We start from the raw sequence: 19,232 nt of genomic DNA, 5'->3' as shown, positions 1-19,232 counted from the left end.
CAGTTTATAACATTGTCAAATTATATGAAAACATGTGTTAATCACAGGGATTATTATTTATTTAACATATAAACTTTAGGTAAGGCTGATTAGAAAAATAAGTACTATCCAAATATACTGCATAAGAAGAGATGAAAAATACATTTACATACAATTATGTTGTGCTAAAATAAAAAATAAAAAATTATCAATACAATTAAAGTGCAAATTAAAATACAGCTCCACCATTTTAGTAATTTTTTTGTACTTAAAGGGGAACTGCACTTTTGTTGGAATTCATTCACAATCATTATGAAAGACATGACGACTGATGTTTTTTTTTTAATGCATTCATAGTAAATAAATGCGATCAAAAGTCCGCTTACAATGGAGTTGCTCTATTCTGCCTATAAAGCCCATAATAAACATCCAAACACCTCCATTAAGTGTTATATACATGCTGTGTGTGTGTATATATAATGTAGTAAAGGGCACATTTACAATAACATTGAATATTTACGTGGCGTATTCATTTTAAAAAACGCATTGCAACATTTGCTTTTTTTTCAACTCCATCACTGATTATTACTCACTGCAGACTTTGTGAAAGCCAACAAACATAATAAAACATCCCTTACTGTATAATGTCTACTGTCATTCGGATGCCGACTGCTGGGATGTTCAGATGTTCCCGTTTAGGTGAAGAATGACTCATAATTGCAAAGAACATGGGGATGGAACTTTGTGTCTTTTTGTGTCGTTCTTGTTATTGCCGAGTCTAAATTGGCTGGCAAAATGTACCAACTTGTTGGAATATGTCCTAGTCCTTCTACTATCCAGGTGAACTGCATGATTTATGATGTAGAATAATGTTTGACGAGCAAAGAAACGAGGAGGTGGCTGATGAGTCGATCATGTCAACATTGGCACACAAGCTTGAGATCACGGCACCGCTATAAATCGTTCATCTGCGTTAGTGCTTATAATAACAATATCACTAATAATTGGTTAATATTTAAGTCACAAAATGTAAATGGTGAATTATTGGAATTTTTTTGATGTTTTTTTGGGAGGGTTTTAAGGGCAGACTAGAGGACCTCCCATTGGCGCCGCTGTAAATTGACTTTTATATATGTTTATTTACGTTAGAATGTATTTAAAAAATACATGTCTCTCATAATAATTGTGAACGATAGGCAAAATAAAAAAAAAAGTGCAGTTCCTCTTTAAGAAACTCTTTAGCTCAAGACTTCTTCTGTTTGTTTAAGATTGTCATTACTGCCACATGTGGTGGAGAAGTGTATTACAACTGAATATTGGTGTGGCTTATACGAACCACAGCTGAGAAACACACATTTTTTGGGGGCCCTCCATAGGCGCTCACAGCCCAGCAATGAGCCAAATTGTTAAGAAATACTGTGCTAAAGTAAAGGTATGCTTACTTGAGTACATTTTTAGCTCCACTAACAACCTCTGTTCATTTTTCAAACATGTCAAAATTCAATTATGAACAGAAAGTGGTTCCAAAATGCACTCTTGTGATTTATATTCAAGTTACATTTTTTATGCTGTACTGTATCACAAATTCAAAATTTTGGGGGAATCAGTTCTTGCTTTGTGCAAAATGTTATCACCGGAAGCAGAGGAAACCCACGTTATTGAGTCTATTATTTTCCCTCTGTGTGGTCGCGTAGGTAGACTCTGAGTCATCAGGAGGAAAAGCTAACAGACAGTAAGCTATTAGTGTCAGTTGTGTTGGAGTAGCGAATGGACAAGTTCCACTGTGTCATCGTGACGATCAATGTTAACGCAGAAAAAAGTCACTGCTGATCTCAGTCAGGTGGGTGTGTGCACTTCAGCTGGTGAATCCCTCAAGAAGAGTGAGAATGTCTCTCATCATAATGGATCCCACATACTGTACCGTTGTCAGCGCATTCTTCAAACCGACCACCTGCGGCGAGGTAGGGGGGCAGGTGTCGTGGTCCATGCATTGTTTCAATCGCTCCCTCTCTGACGTTAGTGAGCTCAGGGCGTACTTCAGAGTGGTGTGCACTGCATAGGAGAGATTGCAAATTGGAAGCATTTCACCACAACGATGACTTAGCATGGGGGCTTGACAGAATAGGACCCACAGGGGGCAATTTTTGTAATTGCTAAAATACTGTATAAGGGAGAACCGAAACTTTTCACTTAGTAGCAGCTGGGGAAAATGGAGAAACACAGAAACACGTTTATTTCAACTAACAGTGAGCATTGATGATCCCCTTGATGTCAGATAGAGAATTGTGCAAATATTAGATTTGTTGCTTTACTAATGCTATATTGACAATACGTAATAATCAATGAATCTCTGTATTCTCGCTTTTGAATAAAAACAGCTTGAATAGTTTGTGTAACCTCCCCTTACACATACAGTACACCTGCCTCTTCAAAAGGATAGAAACCCTAATAAATGATATTGCCAAATATAGTGGACAAATAAAATATGTTCCAGAAGGCTGGCCTAACCTCCAATTTGTTTGTCAGTTGAATTTTTGCCATCAGAAATAATATAAATATAGATAATACGAGTCAAACCGTTGTATCATGTTTTTTTTTTTTTCTAAAGTAACATCTTTGCATAACTGACAGTTATTCAAGTGTAAAAAGAAGTTTGCCACTTCAAGTGGCAAACCAATAAAACTAGTGATGTGCGGATCGATACTGAAATATCAAAAACACTGATACCAGATCTGTGTGCTCTGATATCAATTCTCAAATCAAAATATCAATACTTTAGTTATTTAAGATAATGCATACCATTAACAATAACTAAATCATTTAGATCTTGTCCAAATGAAACACTATTGGTGGGAACTATTTTTTCTTCCGCTTAGGTAAGTAAGTAATGCGCACGCGCAGTGGCACATCATTCAGGCGCTCATTTGTTTATTTAAGAATATTACTGGCAATTAAAATGAGTCACTCAGTATCATAAAACAGCAAGTGTATGTATCATTTTATTGTAGACATTAGGAGACAATACATACAGAGTTGAATATAAAAAAAAGATAACACATTCAGTGCAGGATAACGCCATCATTTGTTTCGCCCTGTGATTTTATATCGTTTGAATATGATTCCCCAAGAGCCGCAACACTTGAAATGTACTACTTTTTACATTTTACCAGATACATTAGGTATATTTGCACAAAGTATCAGAGCGGTTTCGCCAATACCAGCCTGAATTTTACTCTGTATTGGATAGGAAAGAAAATCAGTAGTACTGCACATCACCGAATAAAACCCTTTTGCTGTGTCTCAAATTAAATACTTCCATCAGTACACTTCATTATGTAGACTACCGTATTTTTCGGACTATAAGTCGAAGTTTTTTTCATAGTTTGGCTGTGGGTGCGACGTATACTCCGGAGCGACTCATGTGTGAAATTATTAACACATTACCGTAAAATATAAAAAAATATTATTTATCTAATTCACGGAAGAGACGAAGCAAATGTCAGCAATCGTCATACACACGTCAGCAATCGTCACACACACGTCAACCAATAAGAATTCGGCGGGGGAGGGTCATGGCAGAAGTGCATTGTGGGTCATGGGAGGCTAACTGCTATATGCTATATGCTACTGCCGTAGCTATTAAAATGGATTATATCAACATTGGCGGTAACTTATCAAAACTGAGAAGGGCTGAACAAAATTGGCACCGAAAACGAAATCATATACTGCAGATTACAAGCTGGACGTAGTGAAATATGCAGCAGAAAACGGCGATCGAGCAGCAGAAAGAAAGGACGCTAGCGGCGCATACCAGGAGCGACAACGAGGAAGAAGATTTCATGGGATTTAGCGATCAGGAGTGACAGATTGTTTAGTAAATGTATAGCATGTTCTATATGTTATAGTTATTTTAATGACTCTTACCATAATATGTTATGTTAACATACCAGGCACGTTCTCAGTTGGTTATGTATGCGTCATATAACGTACACTTATTCAGCCTGTTGTTCACTATTCTTTATTTATTTTAAATTGCCTTTCAAATGTCTATTCTTGGTGTTGGATTTTATCAAATAAATTTCCCCTAAAAATGCGACTTTTACTTGAGTGCGACGTATATATGTTTTTTTTCTTCTTTATTATGCATTTTCGGCCGGTGCGACGTATACTCCGGAGCGATTTATAATCCGAAAAATAAGGTAGACATCTTCTGGTGTGTTGCTGTACATGCTCACTATTCGGGGCGTTTTGAGCGCTACATCTTGGTACTTACCACTATGAACTCATGTATTCAAGACAAATGGCCTGATCTACTAAAGTTTTACGAGTATTAAAACACGGGAAAACTTGACAGCGCACGCAAAGCAGATCTACTAAGCTCCTGGCAGAGGATTGTGTCTCGTAACTGATCAAAATAGAAATGGCCTAAAATCTGTATCATGATATACTGTACATTGCACTAACGATACAAATCACAATATATTATTTGGCATATAGAATAGAATAATTTCATAACGAGTTACAAAAGCTCTTGATTTGGCTGCTGACATATGCAGTAGCACATTGCGTCATTTCCACTTGTGTTATTTTCATAAAACTATTATTAACCCACTTGTTAATTTGCTGTTAATATCTGGTTACTTTCTGTTTGTCACCAGGATCGACTTAAACTAAGGGGGGGCCCTGTGGCTGAGAGGATTTTTCAACCACCCCAACCTGAAGATCACATCTTACCCCCGCCCGATAAAATATCATAGTTTCACTCAACAGAACAGCAACAATGCAAAAATATCACCTGTTAAAAAAATAAGGTTGTCAAATGTTTCGATCTACACTTCTGTGAAAACGAAATAAACCATTATTCTTGGGGTTAATACTTGAAACATTAGTTTTGGGCAATACTACAAATTGTGGTAAGGATCCGATACCAAGTAGTTACAGGGGCAGTATTAATCACACCAATGCTGATACTGATACTTCACATTTTCGAGGTCATTGAATGACTTATTTTTTTGTCACAATTATAATCAGACAAAAACACAGAATGGCGGCGTAACAATATCAACTAATATTAAAATTATTTCCTACAATTGGCTCTGATTTAAATCCTTTGTTTTTTGTCTTAAAGCCCTTGACCTGATACTATACTACTTGGTATCGTTACTGTTGAGTGTTGATGTTTGTATCGATCCACCCACCTTTGTTTACATTCAAGAGTCGTGGCTTGTGGTTCGCGGTTAGCATATCCTCCTACAATGTGTAGTGTAGCATGTTTAGCTAGTCCTTGTCCTCCAGTGATAATGGTTAGCAATGTGGAGGGACATTAGCGGCTATCAAAAATGCTACATTGCGTTAAGGACGTGTTTGTTCGCATGTCGGTTTCAAAATTCTGGGATGCAGCTAGAACGTGTCATCATCATCATGCATTATTACGATATAACGATAGTATTAAAAGCTCGATCGTCAGCCAAATTTATATCACTTATATCTTATATCCTCTTTATCGCGCAACTCTAGCTCAACTGTAATTACTGTTTTACTCTGTCAAAAGGACTTCCCATAGCAAAGCCAAGCTAAAATATCAATTTAGAGTTAGCTTTGTGCAGTAGCCTACTGTTTGTGAAATGATGAGAAGAAAGCTTTTGGAATGTTTGACTCACGGTTAGTCGCGACGCGGCAGAATTCCTCCTGCAGCTTGGCCACGTCAAAAGGAGAATCTACAGATTCCTGGTCAACTTTGTCGTTACACAGTGCAGCAGAGGAGAGGTTGGGGTTAGAAGCATGGAGGCGGACAGAGGCCGAGGAGATGCAGCTGGGAACCTGCAGAATTGGAGACCGATATCACAATCGTAAATAGCAAAAGCAGCGAAGTAGATAGTAAGTGGAACCTCACATTTTCACGTTTCAGCATTTGCGATGCAATATTTTTCTCTAAAAATAGTTTGTTTTTTCTGCAGAAACATTCACCCTAAGTCAGTAATAATGAAAACATTTGTGATAATAAATCATAAAATGTGTTTATTTTTTAAAGTATACATTAGATAAATACGTCATAATGAGGTGAGGAATGGCGCTCTGATGTTGCTACCGAAGCTACAGTCAACTCTGGTATAATCTGGCCTAAAAACTTGCAGCAAGGTAAACACAGTATTGATAGTATATTGACCGTAAATTTTGACTAGAATTCTACGAGTCAAACAGCGTGGCTAGCCGGTGTTGCTAGCTATGGCACCGTCTGTAGTGTGGCTACGACATGCAACTCGTTACAATCCGACCTAAAAACTTGCAGCGAGGTGAACACAAGTAAATATCATGTGGATTATGTAGACGATGCTTGGAGAAACACCTCAGATAGCCAGGACGATCCAGGGGCCTATTATCTTAACTTTTAGCCCATCATTTCTATCAATTATTATTAATTGGGCAATTTTTATAGTCAAATTTGATTTGTTAGATTTTGCCCATTGTCGACGATCAGTCGACTCTATGGCGTTGTTTTTTAAGAGAAATAGATTATGAGAGGTAGTAGTGTATACTGACATCAGTAAGGTCTCATGGATGTGCGCAAGCACTTAAACGTGAATATTCCAAATTTAATTAAAAAAGGTTCGTATGAAAGGAATACTGTCTTTCATTAAAATGAACGCAACCGAGATCTCATTTGCGACTTTTTCCACCTCATAAAAAGGCTAAACCACAGTTTGTGCAGGGCCAGGAAGACATCAAACTTGACTAAATAGAGGAAGTAAAACTTGCAACAAAGTTTCTGTATGTGAACCAGTAGAAGGATTATTACCTCTGCGAAAGGAGAGCTACACCTTCCGGGCAAGGTGGTGCATCATGGTATTTATTGTCTATTGTGAGCGAACTGTGGTGCTGAATTTCTATTCTATTCTATTTTATCACTGGGCGATCGATCAGTTCCTTGACTCAAGCCGGCCAGAGACGCACGATGGCAAACTGAAGCAATAACGTCCGAAGATTTGACTGCGAGGTTGATAGCCAAATCAGACTCCACCGAATCGAATCATGAACTCTTCGACTATTTGAAGAAAAGCCCTGATCATTATCATTTGTTAGTAGTCAGTTCCTATAAATTTCCTCATTTAAAATATGTTTAATAAGTGTGTGAGGCATATTTCGGGCTTAAACCTGTAGTGTGCATTTTTCTTGTTAGCTTCCGTCACAAGTGAACTAACAATTGAAGAGATAGGATTCTGGAAATGAATTTAATCTTATAATCACAACACTTTTATTGCAAATGTTGACCTAAAATTGGTCAAGCTAGCAGTACGGTTTGGTAGGTTAGGAAAATAAATATTTTTATGCATTTGCTTACGCATTTTTGTAACTCCAGTGAATAGCGGTAATCTACTATATTGTATTTACCTGAAGTGTTGTTTTCGCGTCTTTGTTGTAGTTCTTTGTGCGCCATTTCCTCTGAAGTCTCTTTTCCTTTTTGGGGCTGTCAAATGTAGATGCCTAGTGATTTGAGCAGAACACGGGCAACTGATTTCACAGAGAAGATATGCTTCATTCATAAAGTAAATATGTCTCAATTATGATGAGCAAACTACCTGAAGAGCCTGGATAGATGGGGCAGAATAGGTACGATGGATGACCTCCATACTTTGAAGGAGGTGGCTCAGCTCTAGTAGATGTGCCTCACAAACAGACAAGTCTAAAGAGAGGAAGGTGAGAAAATGTGCATTTGAACACATTTGACATTTAACCATCATAGTAGTGACCACATTCTGAAATGATTTGTTAGTGTTTAGTCGCTATATACATAGGTTTGTACTGTTGTTGATTTGCAATTTGCACTTACTTAAGTGTTGGAGGAGCTTTGGATAAAGAAAACATTTGATACTGCGGACTAAGGTTAGACGGCCCCAAGACAACATTAGCATTTATTTCATAGTTCCGAACCTAAATATTATGTATACAGGTAAAATTCCTTCAAAACAGACACACAAGGGATTTTTTTAAGGAAGTTGGGTCCAGTTCTGTGGATGACGTCACACCTACAGGGGGCGGCACATCGAGTCTGGCGATGGAAAGGGGGCGTTCCGAGTACAGTTATGTCTCTACCGATTACGCAAAAACAAATTCATATTATGGGAAATCACGTGCTTCACAGCGAGAAGGTCCTGGGTTCAATTCCTGTGTTTCTTTGTGGACTTTGCATTGTCTCCCCGTGACTGTGTGGGTTATCTCCGGTTAGACGTGGACCTGGGTATAGGCTGATTGGCGACAGTAAATTGGCCCGTGTGTGTGAATAGTTGTCTGTTTATCTGTGTTGGCCCTGCGACTTGTCAAGGGTGTACCCCGCCTTCCGCCCGAGTGCAGCTGAGATAGGCTCCAGCACCCCCGTGACCGCAAGAGGGACAACCGGTAGAAAATGGATGGATGGAAAATGACTGCTGGATTCATTCATTGGGAGCAAATAATACATCAAGTGAACTTGTTAGTGAAATTCCCGTCATCTATGGACACTATGGGTCTTTAAGTCGTGACCAGTGTTGGGAGTACGAACGGCATTATTGTTTTTTAGTAATTATTAGTAATCTAATTACCACCATTTTAAATAGCGTCAATGTTACTAACAGTGGTAACGTTAGTGGTACATGATCTCTAGATGTTGCTTCAGTCACCACTGTTCACTACTACTACAGCAAGCTAATTAGCAGTGTTTGGAAAATTACTCTTAAGAAAATTAATAATTATAAGTATTTGTTACTTTGCCAAAGAAGTAACTGAATTAGTAAGATAAATACTCTTTAATAAATTAAATAATAATTAAATAATAATAATACAAATAATAATTAAATAATAAAGACGCTTAATGAAAGCACAGTGTGTGCCTTTAAAAGACGGTGCCTGTTGCTATGTGACGTCAGCGAGAGAGCCAGACAGAGGAGCAATTGATCAGCTGTGTTTGTTGCGCTTGCGGGAACGGCAGCTTTGTTTAATCTTTTCACTGGATTGTGTTACCTCTGGCTAATCGGAGATTGAATGTGTTTTGATGGCTGCCTTAATTTCTTGTCCACAAACGGGTATTGTAGGATTGTAAACTTGTAACTTCAATCACTGATCTGTTCATTATTCCCACCGAATACTAGTAGAATGTGTTTATGTGTGCGTGTACTTACAAGTTGTGTTGTGTTCCCTGTGCGATGTGGCCTCCTTCTATTTAATCTCAAGTTTATTTTAGTGTGGTACTGGTTATATCTTTTTACTAGTGTAAAAAGATTTCTGCATTGAACTTGCTGTGCTTTTGACACTGTCATGTTGACATACAACCACATCAAAAGTGGCATGCCACATTACAACAAATTGGTGACAGCGATGTAATGTACATAAAATTAATAACATTAAACGTTACTAGTAAAAATTTGTTAGTAACTCCGTTATTTGATAACACTGTTATTCCGAACACTGCTAATCAGTTGGAGTCAACAAGCGTTGCGATTGCTAAAGCTCAGGAAATCAAGTCATGAGTTCAGCCGTCAGCTCTCACCTAATGCAAAGGTTTCTCAACGTTACAGGCCATGTCGAAGATATTTCGACGTGATACAATAATGATCTTATCCGGTAACTAATTACAGTCATGAAAGAGTACCGTAATTCCATTTGTGCATCAATTCCTTTTTTTTAGAAAGTAACTATAACTAATTACTTCTTAAAAGTAATTTACCCAACAGCTTTTAAGTTAGACCAAACAATGTCATCTCTAGTCATGCAGTACTTGCCAACATGCATTTCAGTACTAAACGTCAAGTAAAAAGGAGGATAAACAATATAAAGTCATAAATAAATAACAAATAAAGTAAAATTGCACTAAATAATCCCGACAATTTCAATGTTTTTACTTTTCTACATTGAGTACACATCAAGTAGGAAGTCAAATCAAAATATGTCAAAATGAAATACATTGTTACTATATTAAAATGTGTTTAAAATATAGAATAGATCCGCAACACACTTTTGGGTCCAGACCCACCAGTTGAGAATTACTCCTGTAGACCTAATAGTCTCCAAACTTCATGGACCTAAAACCCACTACTGCATAGGGGTGCACAAAAAAAAAGATTCACATGCAAATTCCGATTCTCCTTCATCCCGATTCTAAATTAATTTATGAATTTCAAAAATCGATAAAACAACAACAACAAAAAACATTAAAATCATTATTTGTTTTCTATATAGAAAAATCTATTTCAAAAAAATAATTTTTTAGGCCATCTCCATGCAACCGAAGGAGCATTTCTAACATGTAACCTGTTTTGAAAAAGTTTAATTGTAATTATTGTACCAAATAACAATGATGGGAAAGCTACTTGGAAAATGTAATAAGCTAAGGTACAAGTTACCCGATTAAATATAGTTAAGCTGCAAGGGAAGCTATCCCCAGGGAATTGTAGCAAGCTACACTACAAGCGGCACAGCAAAAGTAACTTGCGACATCAAATATACATATACATATACTTTAAGCTACAGATCACCATTTAACAGCATTCATATCTATGGGCCCACATGTATATATCAATGGTAATATAACTGAGAGTGTACAAACAGGCCCAATAACAACTACCTGTAAGGGTCCCCTCCCCGCACACCAATGTATGTATTTACTTTAGTTTGCCTTTTCTTTAGACCACCCCTATAATGTTATTGATTAGCTCTTCCTACAGTAAATAAAAACAGCATCTATTTATATCTTGACGAAAACAACAACAACAATGACTTGTGTGTTGTTTGGTAATGGTTATTGTGCAGTAAAACTTTTCATGAACTCAACTCACCTTAATGTGTGTTTATAAATCTGTGTTGGACGCCTTGGATGAAGAGAGAAGTTATGATTTTGGTTTACAGAGTAAACAACTAAAAACTAAGGTTGTGGGTAGGGATGTCCGATAATGGCTTTTTGACGATATCCGATATTGTCCAACTCTTTAAATACCAATACCGATATCAACCGATATATACAGTCGTGGAATTAAAACATTATTATGCCTAATTTGGACAACCAGGTATGGTGAAGATAAGGTACTTTTAAAAAAAATTAATAAGATAAATAAATGAAAAACATTTTCTTGAATAAAAAAGAAAGTAAAACAATATAAAAACAGTTACATATAAACTAGTAATTAATGAAAATGAGTAAAATTAACTGTTAAAGAATAGTACTATTAGTGGACCAGCAGCACGCACAATCATGTGTGCTTACGGACTGTATCCCTTGCAGACTGTATTGATATATATTGATATATAATGTAGGAACCACAATATTAATAACAGAAAAAAACAACCCTTTTGTGTGAATGAGTGTGAATGAGTCTAATGGGGGAGGGAGATATTTTGGGTTGGTGCACTAATTGTAAGTGTATCTTGTTTTTTTATGTTGATTTAATTAAAAAAACAAAAACAAAATTACCGATAATAAAAAAAACGATACCGATAATTTCCGATATTACATTTTAACGCATTTATCGGCCGATAATATCGGCAGGCCGATATAATCGGACATCTCTAGTTGTGGGCATTGTTTTCTCTATACACATACATTTGTCTAAAAATGGCCAAGTACATGCATTAATCGAATCTGCAGGAGATAATTTGTCTGCCATTTTCAAATATGTTTTTTTTTTTTCAGTCGTCAGCTTGTAGTGTCCCTTTATCTCCGACCCCCTCGTCGTCATGTGACATGAATGCGTGCTTCCTGGTTTCGGTGACGAGCCGTATGTTGCCTCTGATTGGCCAGTCCGTAATGTTTCGCCCTAACCTTAGCTAATTGTGACTCATCATACGAACACCAACCGATCATCATGGATTTTTTCTCTATGTATGAATGTTCTCATTCATCCAGGTCATTGTATTTTCACCGTATTTTTTTGGGCCTGGATTTGTAGTCCGTTTTCTCTCTTTGTAGCTTGTACCTTTGATCCAAGTTACCTTGCTACATGGGTCTAAAAATAGCCAAGCTACAGGAATCGCTACTCGTTCAAAAAGTAGTGAAACTACCACCAAGCCACTGGAAAATGTAGTTAAGCTATGTAGCTTTGCTACATGTAGCTCGGTATACTGCCCTTCACTGCCAAATACATTCTGAGAATCGATTTGAATTGAGAATCTAATTTGAATTAAATCGTCACCCCAAGAATCGGAATCGGATTGTATCGTTAGGTGTCCAAAGATACACGCCCTGTGACTGTATATAACTTTTCGTACTACTGTAATCATCTTTTTCAGTTATTCATACATTGTATAGTGTTAGACAATTTTACCACAGCTAAAAATGCATTATTTTTGGCAAGAACAACACTGACAAAAAATATTCATAGATTACCTTATTATATAGCACAATCATGTAATTACTCCTTTTGGCAACAGTTGTCATCAAAAGCAAAGCTTAGCTTTAAATAAAGAAAAAGCGACAGTATGTAGACTGGGGAGCATCTCATTTGACAACACCCTTGAAACATAAGTGACTGTAATATTGTCCAATGAAAAACATGTATAAACAAGCAGTAACATAAATGCTGCTTAAAGCAGCTGTTTTAATGCAGTCTTTGAATCAATCAGCAAGTGTGCAGGTATTGTGGTGACTGGGTGAATCAATGTACTGTTCATGCAGTTTATTATGTTCGACTGTCAGAAAAATAATTAACCGTGACAAATTTTATATATATATATTTAAACGGTGTACATTTCCATAAGATAAATGATGACACTTTTGGAGAGAGTGGGGTGTGGTTTCATTTGCAATCTGGGAACACCTCCAGGATCATACATACTCGCAGACAGACTCACAAAATGGGTTATAAAAGTGACTGTGGAGCAAAATTCACGCAGATTTTCACGCATATCCAAGACATATTGTCTAGACCACAGGAAATGTTTTAAATGTAAAATAAAATCATCATATGTCCCCTTAATGGGAGGCAGGCTGGCATCACACAGAAATAGGAAAACATTTTAAAATCATTTTGGCAAAGAGCTGCTGTGTTTTGTCACCTTTGGAGCACTTATCCATGTCGTCAGACGACTGCAGCCAAGCTGCTACCTTGGCTTGACCGTTGCAGCCGAATGCAGAATACACTGTGGACTGCCTGCGTGAAAGCACACACTGCACAAAAATACCAAAAGGCCAGCGCAATAAGTATTACATCTGCATACTTTTCTAATTTAAAAATATGACAACACAAGAACAAGTCCTGTGATGAATTCAAATATGTATACCTTTCTAACAGAAGCGCCGTCAGCAAAACCTGGAGAGGTGGGGGAGGGGTAGTGGGGAAAGTGGAAGGACTTGTCACTGGGACACATGGCAATCTCATTTTGCCGATAGAGCCGATGGTGACGTAACTTGGACACCCATTCATCAAACAGCTCCTGTGACTTGATCTGCCCAAGGCATGAGCACAAGGACAAGTGAGGTGGCACAAACAATGCCTTGTCACACACATACACAACACAAGGACATTCTGAAGACATATAAGTACCGTAACGTCCAGCAAGGAAAATAATGTGAATATTGCATGTTCCTGTACCCAATTTCCCATAAATCACTGGATGGAAGCTATTAACTAGCCTAGCGGTTTACCTTCAGGTGATAGATGTTCTCCTCAGCATCGAGATCGATGCACTTCGCTTTCTTCTTAATGGCCATAACAGAGAGGCCCACATCAATGCAGCCATGGAGCTTCCCTTTCTCAATCTGCAAGTCAAAACATGCAGACTACACTAGATCACAGCTTTAAAAATCAATAAATTGTTAGTGTGATTGACAGGTAAAAACACACTCTGAGACTTATTCATGAGTAACTGACAAGGCCACATCATTTTCAGCCGGTAGACACTCACGTCAGCATTGCACTTGCCGTACTTCAGGATGCCCTTGTCCAGGGAAAAATATCTCTATCGGAACACAGAAAGACAATATTGTAGTAAGATACAACCTTATTAGATGTCAACCTCTAATTTAACTCTCTGTCATTATAACCATTTCCCTCAAGCACTTCCCCAACATGACTTTAAGCGCTGAAGCTTTTACTTGTACATGTGACTAGTGAGTGCACAAGAACAACATGGGCTCAGACTGCATGTCAATACTAAATATATACAGCTCAATTAACCAGCAGGCCATCAGTTAATGCATCTGAGAGGAACACCAGGATGCAGCTCTGAGGCGGTGCATCAACAGGTCGTATGCGACTCTTTGGCGGCTAGGATCATTAACTGCATGCAGAAAGCTTGCTCCATTAGTTAAAAGACAATCTGCAGATTTGTTTAAAATGAAAAATGTATGTTTAGTAAACCAATATTTTCATCCATCCATCTTTTCAGGCAGTCTACCACATGCTTTTAAAGCTGCATAAAAGTCACTTATGCATAGATATGTAATGATTTAGATTGAAATGATTAAACAGAGGCAGAGGGGTTAGTGCGTCTGCCTCACAATACGAAGGTCCTGAGTAGTAGTGAGTTCAATCCCGGCCTCGGGATCTTTCTGTGTGGAGTTTGCATGTTCTCCCCGTGACTGCGTGGGTTCCCTCCGGGTACTCCGGCTTCCTCCCACCTCCAAAAACATGCACCTGGGGATAGGTTGATTGGCAACACTAAATTGACCCTAGTGTGTGGATGTGAGTGTGAATGTTGTCTGTCTATCTGTGTTGGCCCTGCGATGAGGTGGCGACTTGTCCAGGGTGTACCCCGCCTTCCGCCCGATTGTAGCTGAGATAGGCTCCAGCGCCCCCCGCGACCCCGAAGGGAATAAGCGGTAGAAAATGGATGGATGGATGGATGGATGGATGATTAAACTAATTATTTTGTTACTCTTTAGATAAAAATGATCAAAAAACTGTGATTGATAACTGCACTTTGATAAACTGACAGACTGACTGGTGCTAGATCGCCAACTTAAATGCTAACATTAAGTTAAGTTAAAGTACCAATGATTGTCCAAAAACAAGAGACATTAACATATTTCCACATTAAAGAAACAACATACAAAGGGATGGGTACCGAATCCGGTACTTTTTTGGCACCGAACAAATCCTGATGGTTCTACTAGGCATTGATTTACCTAAAATCCAACAATGCCATGATACAGTACCTGGGTTGTGCGTGACGTCACACCTGGTTGCTGATTCAGAGCCGACTCAACTAAACTACCTCGAGGTAATGTTGCAATTTTTAATACCAACAAAGTAACTGACTCAAAAAACGTTTTTCAACGTAAGTTAAGTAAGGCTCCCCTTTACAAAAATGCACTGGCTTCATGCTAATATACATTGGTTTTGCTATTGACACGCTACTAATTAGCATTAGCGATTTTACATGACCATTTCAACAGACTGAACTGACTAGCCAACACACAAACTGTACACTGCTGACATTTCGCGTCTTGGAATTACAACTTTAATTGAAATTCAGGAATCGTATAAAAAAACAAGATATAAAAACTGGACTGCAGGTAAATAAGGTCATGTTTTAAATGTTGCAATACAATTTTTTACTTTATTTTCAACAATTAAATATTTATCAACACCTAAAAAATACTGAAAAATTGTACCGACCGGAAACAATTCTCAGGTACTGGAAATTGGTACCGTATCAGTTCAAATGTTAACAGTACCCATCCTTAGACATACTCCAATCCAAACTTATATAACACAATACTGTCTGAGGAACTAAGATATTCAATCATGCACTTTCAACCTACCAGCTGTGCTCTCTTAGAACAAAGTGATTGTTCTATACTCGGAGGTGTTTTTAAGGTGCGTTTAAGGACTGCTGAACAGAGTAAGGGTGCACAAAGCCCTCCAGAAATAATAAAAACTTAAAACCGATTTTATTTGTTTCGCACTTTTCATTTAAATAAATCTTAAAGTGCTACAGTACAAAACAATATACGTATAAACAATAGAAGCTTAGCCATTAAAACAGATTAAATACTAAGATTGAAACACTATCAGTGAAGAATAAGAAACACAAAACATACAAAATAGTGGTGTTTCTAACAGTGTGTCTATTTATTGTATTGTATTGTATTTATTGTAGTTATTCAGTGTATGTATAAGTACTTATTGAGCACATTCAACACTACCGCAATAATAATGATAGCCGTGATCATTTTGGTCATGATGACCATGGTATGACATTTTAATATTGTTACATCCCGACTTATGCACCTACCAAGCAAATTAATTCCCGCACACAGCCACTTTGTTTGATAATAACTAAAGCCTTAAGAATTACTCTGAATGCATGGCTACACTGTGGGAAAGATACATACTGTATTCAAACATCAAACAGGAGGTGGATACCTTATGCCAGCCCTTGAGGGGCCACTTTCTCTTCTTTAGCACATAACCTTCCTGCTTCTGGGGCTCCAGGGCACCGCCCAAGCCTCCACGCAGACCCTCCACAAATTCCCAGCTGTCCTGTGGGTGAAATATAAGCAATTTAGTGGACGACGGGGATGAAAACTATTATTGTACACGATAGCTGAACCTACATTTGCCATAGTGATACTTAATACTTCATGTACATAGTGCATACACCCCTTGCCCCCATTTTTTGTATATATTGTTTTTCAAATCACCTGACATGTATACTGTGTATATGTACATAATTTATCCTTTTTTTTTTAACGTAATTTTTTGTATACATGTTACAGGTTATATATCTTTTAATATTGAATGTATCAAACGTGATGAATATTTAATGGACCACAATGGAAACAAGCCTTTTGGCTTTTTGTGCCATCCATTTGCCTTTTTAAAGCATTACATGGATTCAATTCTTTAAGATGTCAATAAACTTCTTAATCAATCAATCAATCAATCAAATACAAATGTAAATCGGGGCAGTGAGTATTCACATACAAATGATGACATTGTCATGGCTGTGGTTTGGTGGTCCTAAGAACTTATTTTGAAAACCTCCAGTGTACAAAAATAACCAGTGGGAGTGAATCTGTCTAAAATAACCAATGAAGGAGGAGTAAAAGGAGACGTTTTCTTTTCGTTTGAGGGTTTGTCATATGCCCCCATGACAGAGTCACGTCGTGAGTCACTTGTCTTCCAGGTCGAAAGTGACAGCAGTGACGTAGATTAAAGGAAAATATGCCAATTTACACATATAGATGTCTCCAGCCTTGCACAGGGACATATACAGGTTACATCATGATGGCCCTGCGAGTATTGAGGAGCCAAAACCTGCACGAGCACCTTGTTTCATGTTGGTGGTATGACTTGTGGGCAAACAGCAGTTACAATCTCCTACTACTTGTATTTACAAACGGAAAAGCTTTTGTGGGCTATGAAAAATTAATGACATACGAGTTGGCGCAACAACCGTAACAGTTAGCTCGTGGTGCCAAAGTCCTCAGAAGTCTGTGGCAGCATGAGAGGTGAAGCTGACGTTGCAGATTGGAATAGCATTAAAAGAACGATGCAATATAAAACTTAATTGAGTAGATGGTTCAATAGCAATAGTGGAAAATTCAGTTTGAGGTCATTCAGTAATTTAATCACTGCTTTCTAAAGGAGGAAGTTAGTTGGGGACATAATTATAAAAAAAAAAAGTTTATTGGTACAATTACTTTCATTTTCACAAATAAGAGTGGGTTGGTGTCAAAAGACTGCAATGCTACAAAAGGCCATGTACGTGAGGCAAAGGAAAGATTGAGTGGAGTGATTTTCAAGGTAAGTAGAAGGAGTTTATCAACTTAATTACCTGAACTGAAACAGCTAAGGTGGATGAGGGTTAGGGTGATGACCGTGTCCATAGGCATGCTCAGTACACCAGAGCGCTCTCATAGTAGTTGACCAAGTTGAGCGAGGGCTAGAATGTAAATTTTCCACAGAAGGAGACCAAGTATAGAGCCTTGTGGCACACCTTGGTTGATGGGGGTAGCAGTGGAACCAGAGTTATGTTTGGTGATAAATTGACATGCTAATATTGAAACGGTCCTATTATGCAAAACCAACTTGTCCTACCTGTTCATATCTGTTTTTGTGTATTTGGGATCGCCATAAATCCTGAGAAATTGGAATCAAACCATGGAGGCATAGCAAAGTATATCCATTAAAAAAATCTTGTCTTTCAAACTTGCTCCAAACGAGTCGATTAGAATTTGAGACTTTAGTGACGTATTTTGGGGATATCTCCTTATATGGTAGATGTTTACCCGAAGAAATTTGTGCGTGTCCGGCATTTTTTATTCAGTTGTAGTCCAAAGTTGTATAGTAACCAATAAGCTCCTTATTTTTCTCTATTCTCCTATTATGGGGCAGACTGGCTTGTACAGGCATTTTAACTTATATTTATCAGTAGACTCGATATGGAAGTGCTAAAAACTAAAACATAGGCGTTGCAGTTGAAGGGCGTTTAGCCTGGAGGAGGACTTCGACACGTAATTAAAGGGGAACATTATCACCAGACCTATGTAAGCGTCAATATATACCTTGATGTTGCAGAAAAAAGACCATATATTTTTTGAACCGATTTCCGAACTCTAAATGGGTGAATTTTGGCGAATTAAACGCCTTTCTATTATTCGCTGCCGATGACGTCACATCGGGAAGCAATCCGCCGTTTTCTCACTTTCGTCGGTGTGTTGTCAGAGGGTGTAACAACACGAACAGGGACGGATTCAAGTTGCACCAGTGGCCCAAAGATGCGAAAGTGGCAAGAAATTGGACGAAATTTGTTCAAAATACGAGGGTGTGGGGAAAGCCGACGAAATGGTCAGTCGTTTGTTCCGCACACTTTACCGACGAAAGCTATGCTACGACAGAGATGGCAAGAATGTGTGGATATCCTGCGACACTCAAAGCAGATGCATTTCCAACTATAAAGTCAAAGAAATCTGCTGCCAGACCCCCATTGAATCTGCCGGAGTGTGTGAGCTATTCAGGGACAAAGGACCTCGGTAGCACGGCAAGCAATGGCGGCAGTTTGTTCCCGCAGACGAGCGAGCTAAACCCCCTGGATGTCTTGGCTCACACCGTCCCTTATGCCACCGAAGATGATCAAGAGAAGAAAGATATCTACCCTAGCTTCCCTGGCCTGCTGACATCAACTCCAAAACTGGACAGATCAGCTTTCAGGAAAAGAGAGCGGATGAGGGTATGTCTACAGAATATATTAATTGATGAAAACTTTATTCATTACTCGCGGTTTTACGTAAATTATTATACATAAACTGTGTTTACCAATAATTTAGCTTAAAAACATTTATT

The 19,232-nt window shown here is 38.1% G+C and overlaps 1 protein-coding gene across 8 annotated transcripts in view; it reads right to left on the bottom strand.

Annotated features, from left to right (window-relative positions):
• osbpl3b (oxysterol binding protein-like 3b) overlaps positions 1–19,232 on the bottom strand; it is a 94,942-nt gene that overhangs the window by 25,213 nt on the left and 50,497 nt on the right. For all 8 annotated transcript variants that reach the window (XM_061953952.1, XM_061953931.1, XM_061953938.1 and 5 more), the window contains 9 exons: positions 16,311–16,427; positions 13,846–13,899; positions 13,586–13,699; positions 13,222–13,386; positions 12,997–13,108; positions 7,557–7,660; positions 7,369–7,461; positions 5,640–5,799; positions 1,901–2,031 (listed from right to left, as the gene is read on the bottom strand). In XM_061953952.1, coding sequence (XP_061809936.1) covers positions 1,901–2,031; positions 5,640–5,799; positions 7,369–7,461; positions 7,557–7,660; positions 12,997–13,108; positions 13,222–13,386; positions 13,586–13,699; positions 13,846–13,899; positions 16,311–16,427 — 1,050 coding nt within the window. The remainder of the gene's footprint in view (positions 1–1,900; positions 2,032–5,639; positions 5,800–7,368; positions 7,462–7,556; positions 7,661–12,996; positions 13,109–13,221; positions 13,387–13,585; positions 13,700–13,845; positions 13,900–16,310; positions 16,428–19,232) is intronic.

Source organism: Nerophis lumbriciformis, linkage group LG04, assembly GCF_033978685.3.
Source record: "Nerophis lumbriciformis linkage group LG04, RoL_Nlum_v2.1, whole genome shotgun sequence".
In the NCBI taxonomy this organism is placed as follows: domain Eukaryota; kingdom Metazoa; phylum Chordata; class Actinopteri; order Syngnathiformes; family Syngnathidae; genus Nerophis; species Nerophis lumbriciformis.
This window is presented reverse-complemented; position numbering and strand designations above follow the sequence as displayed.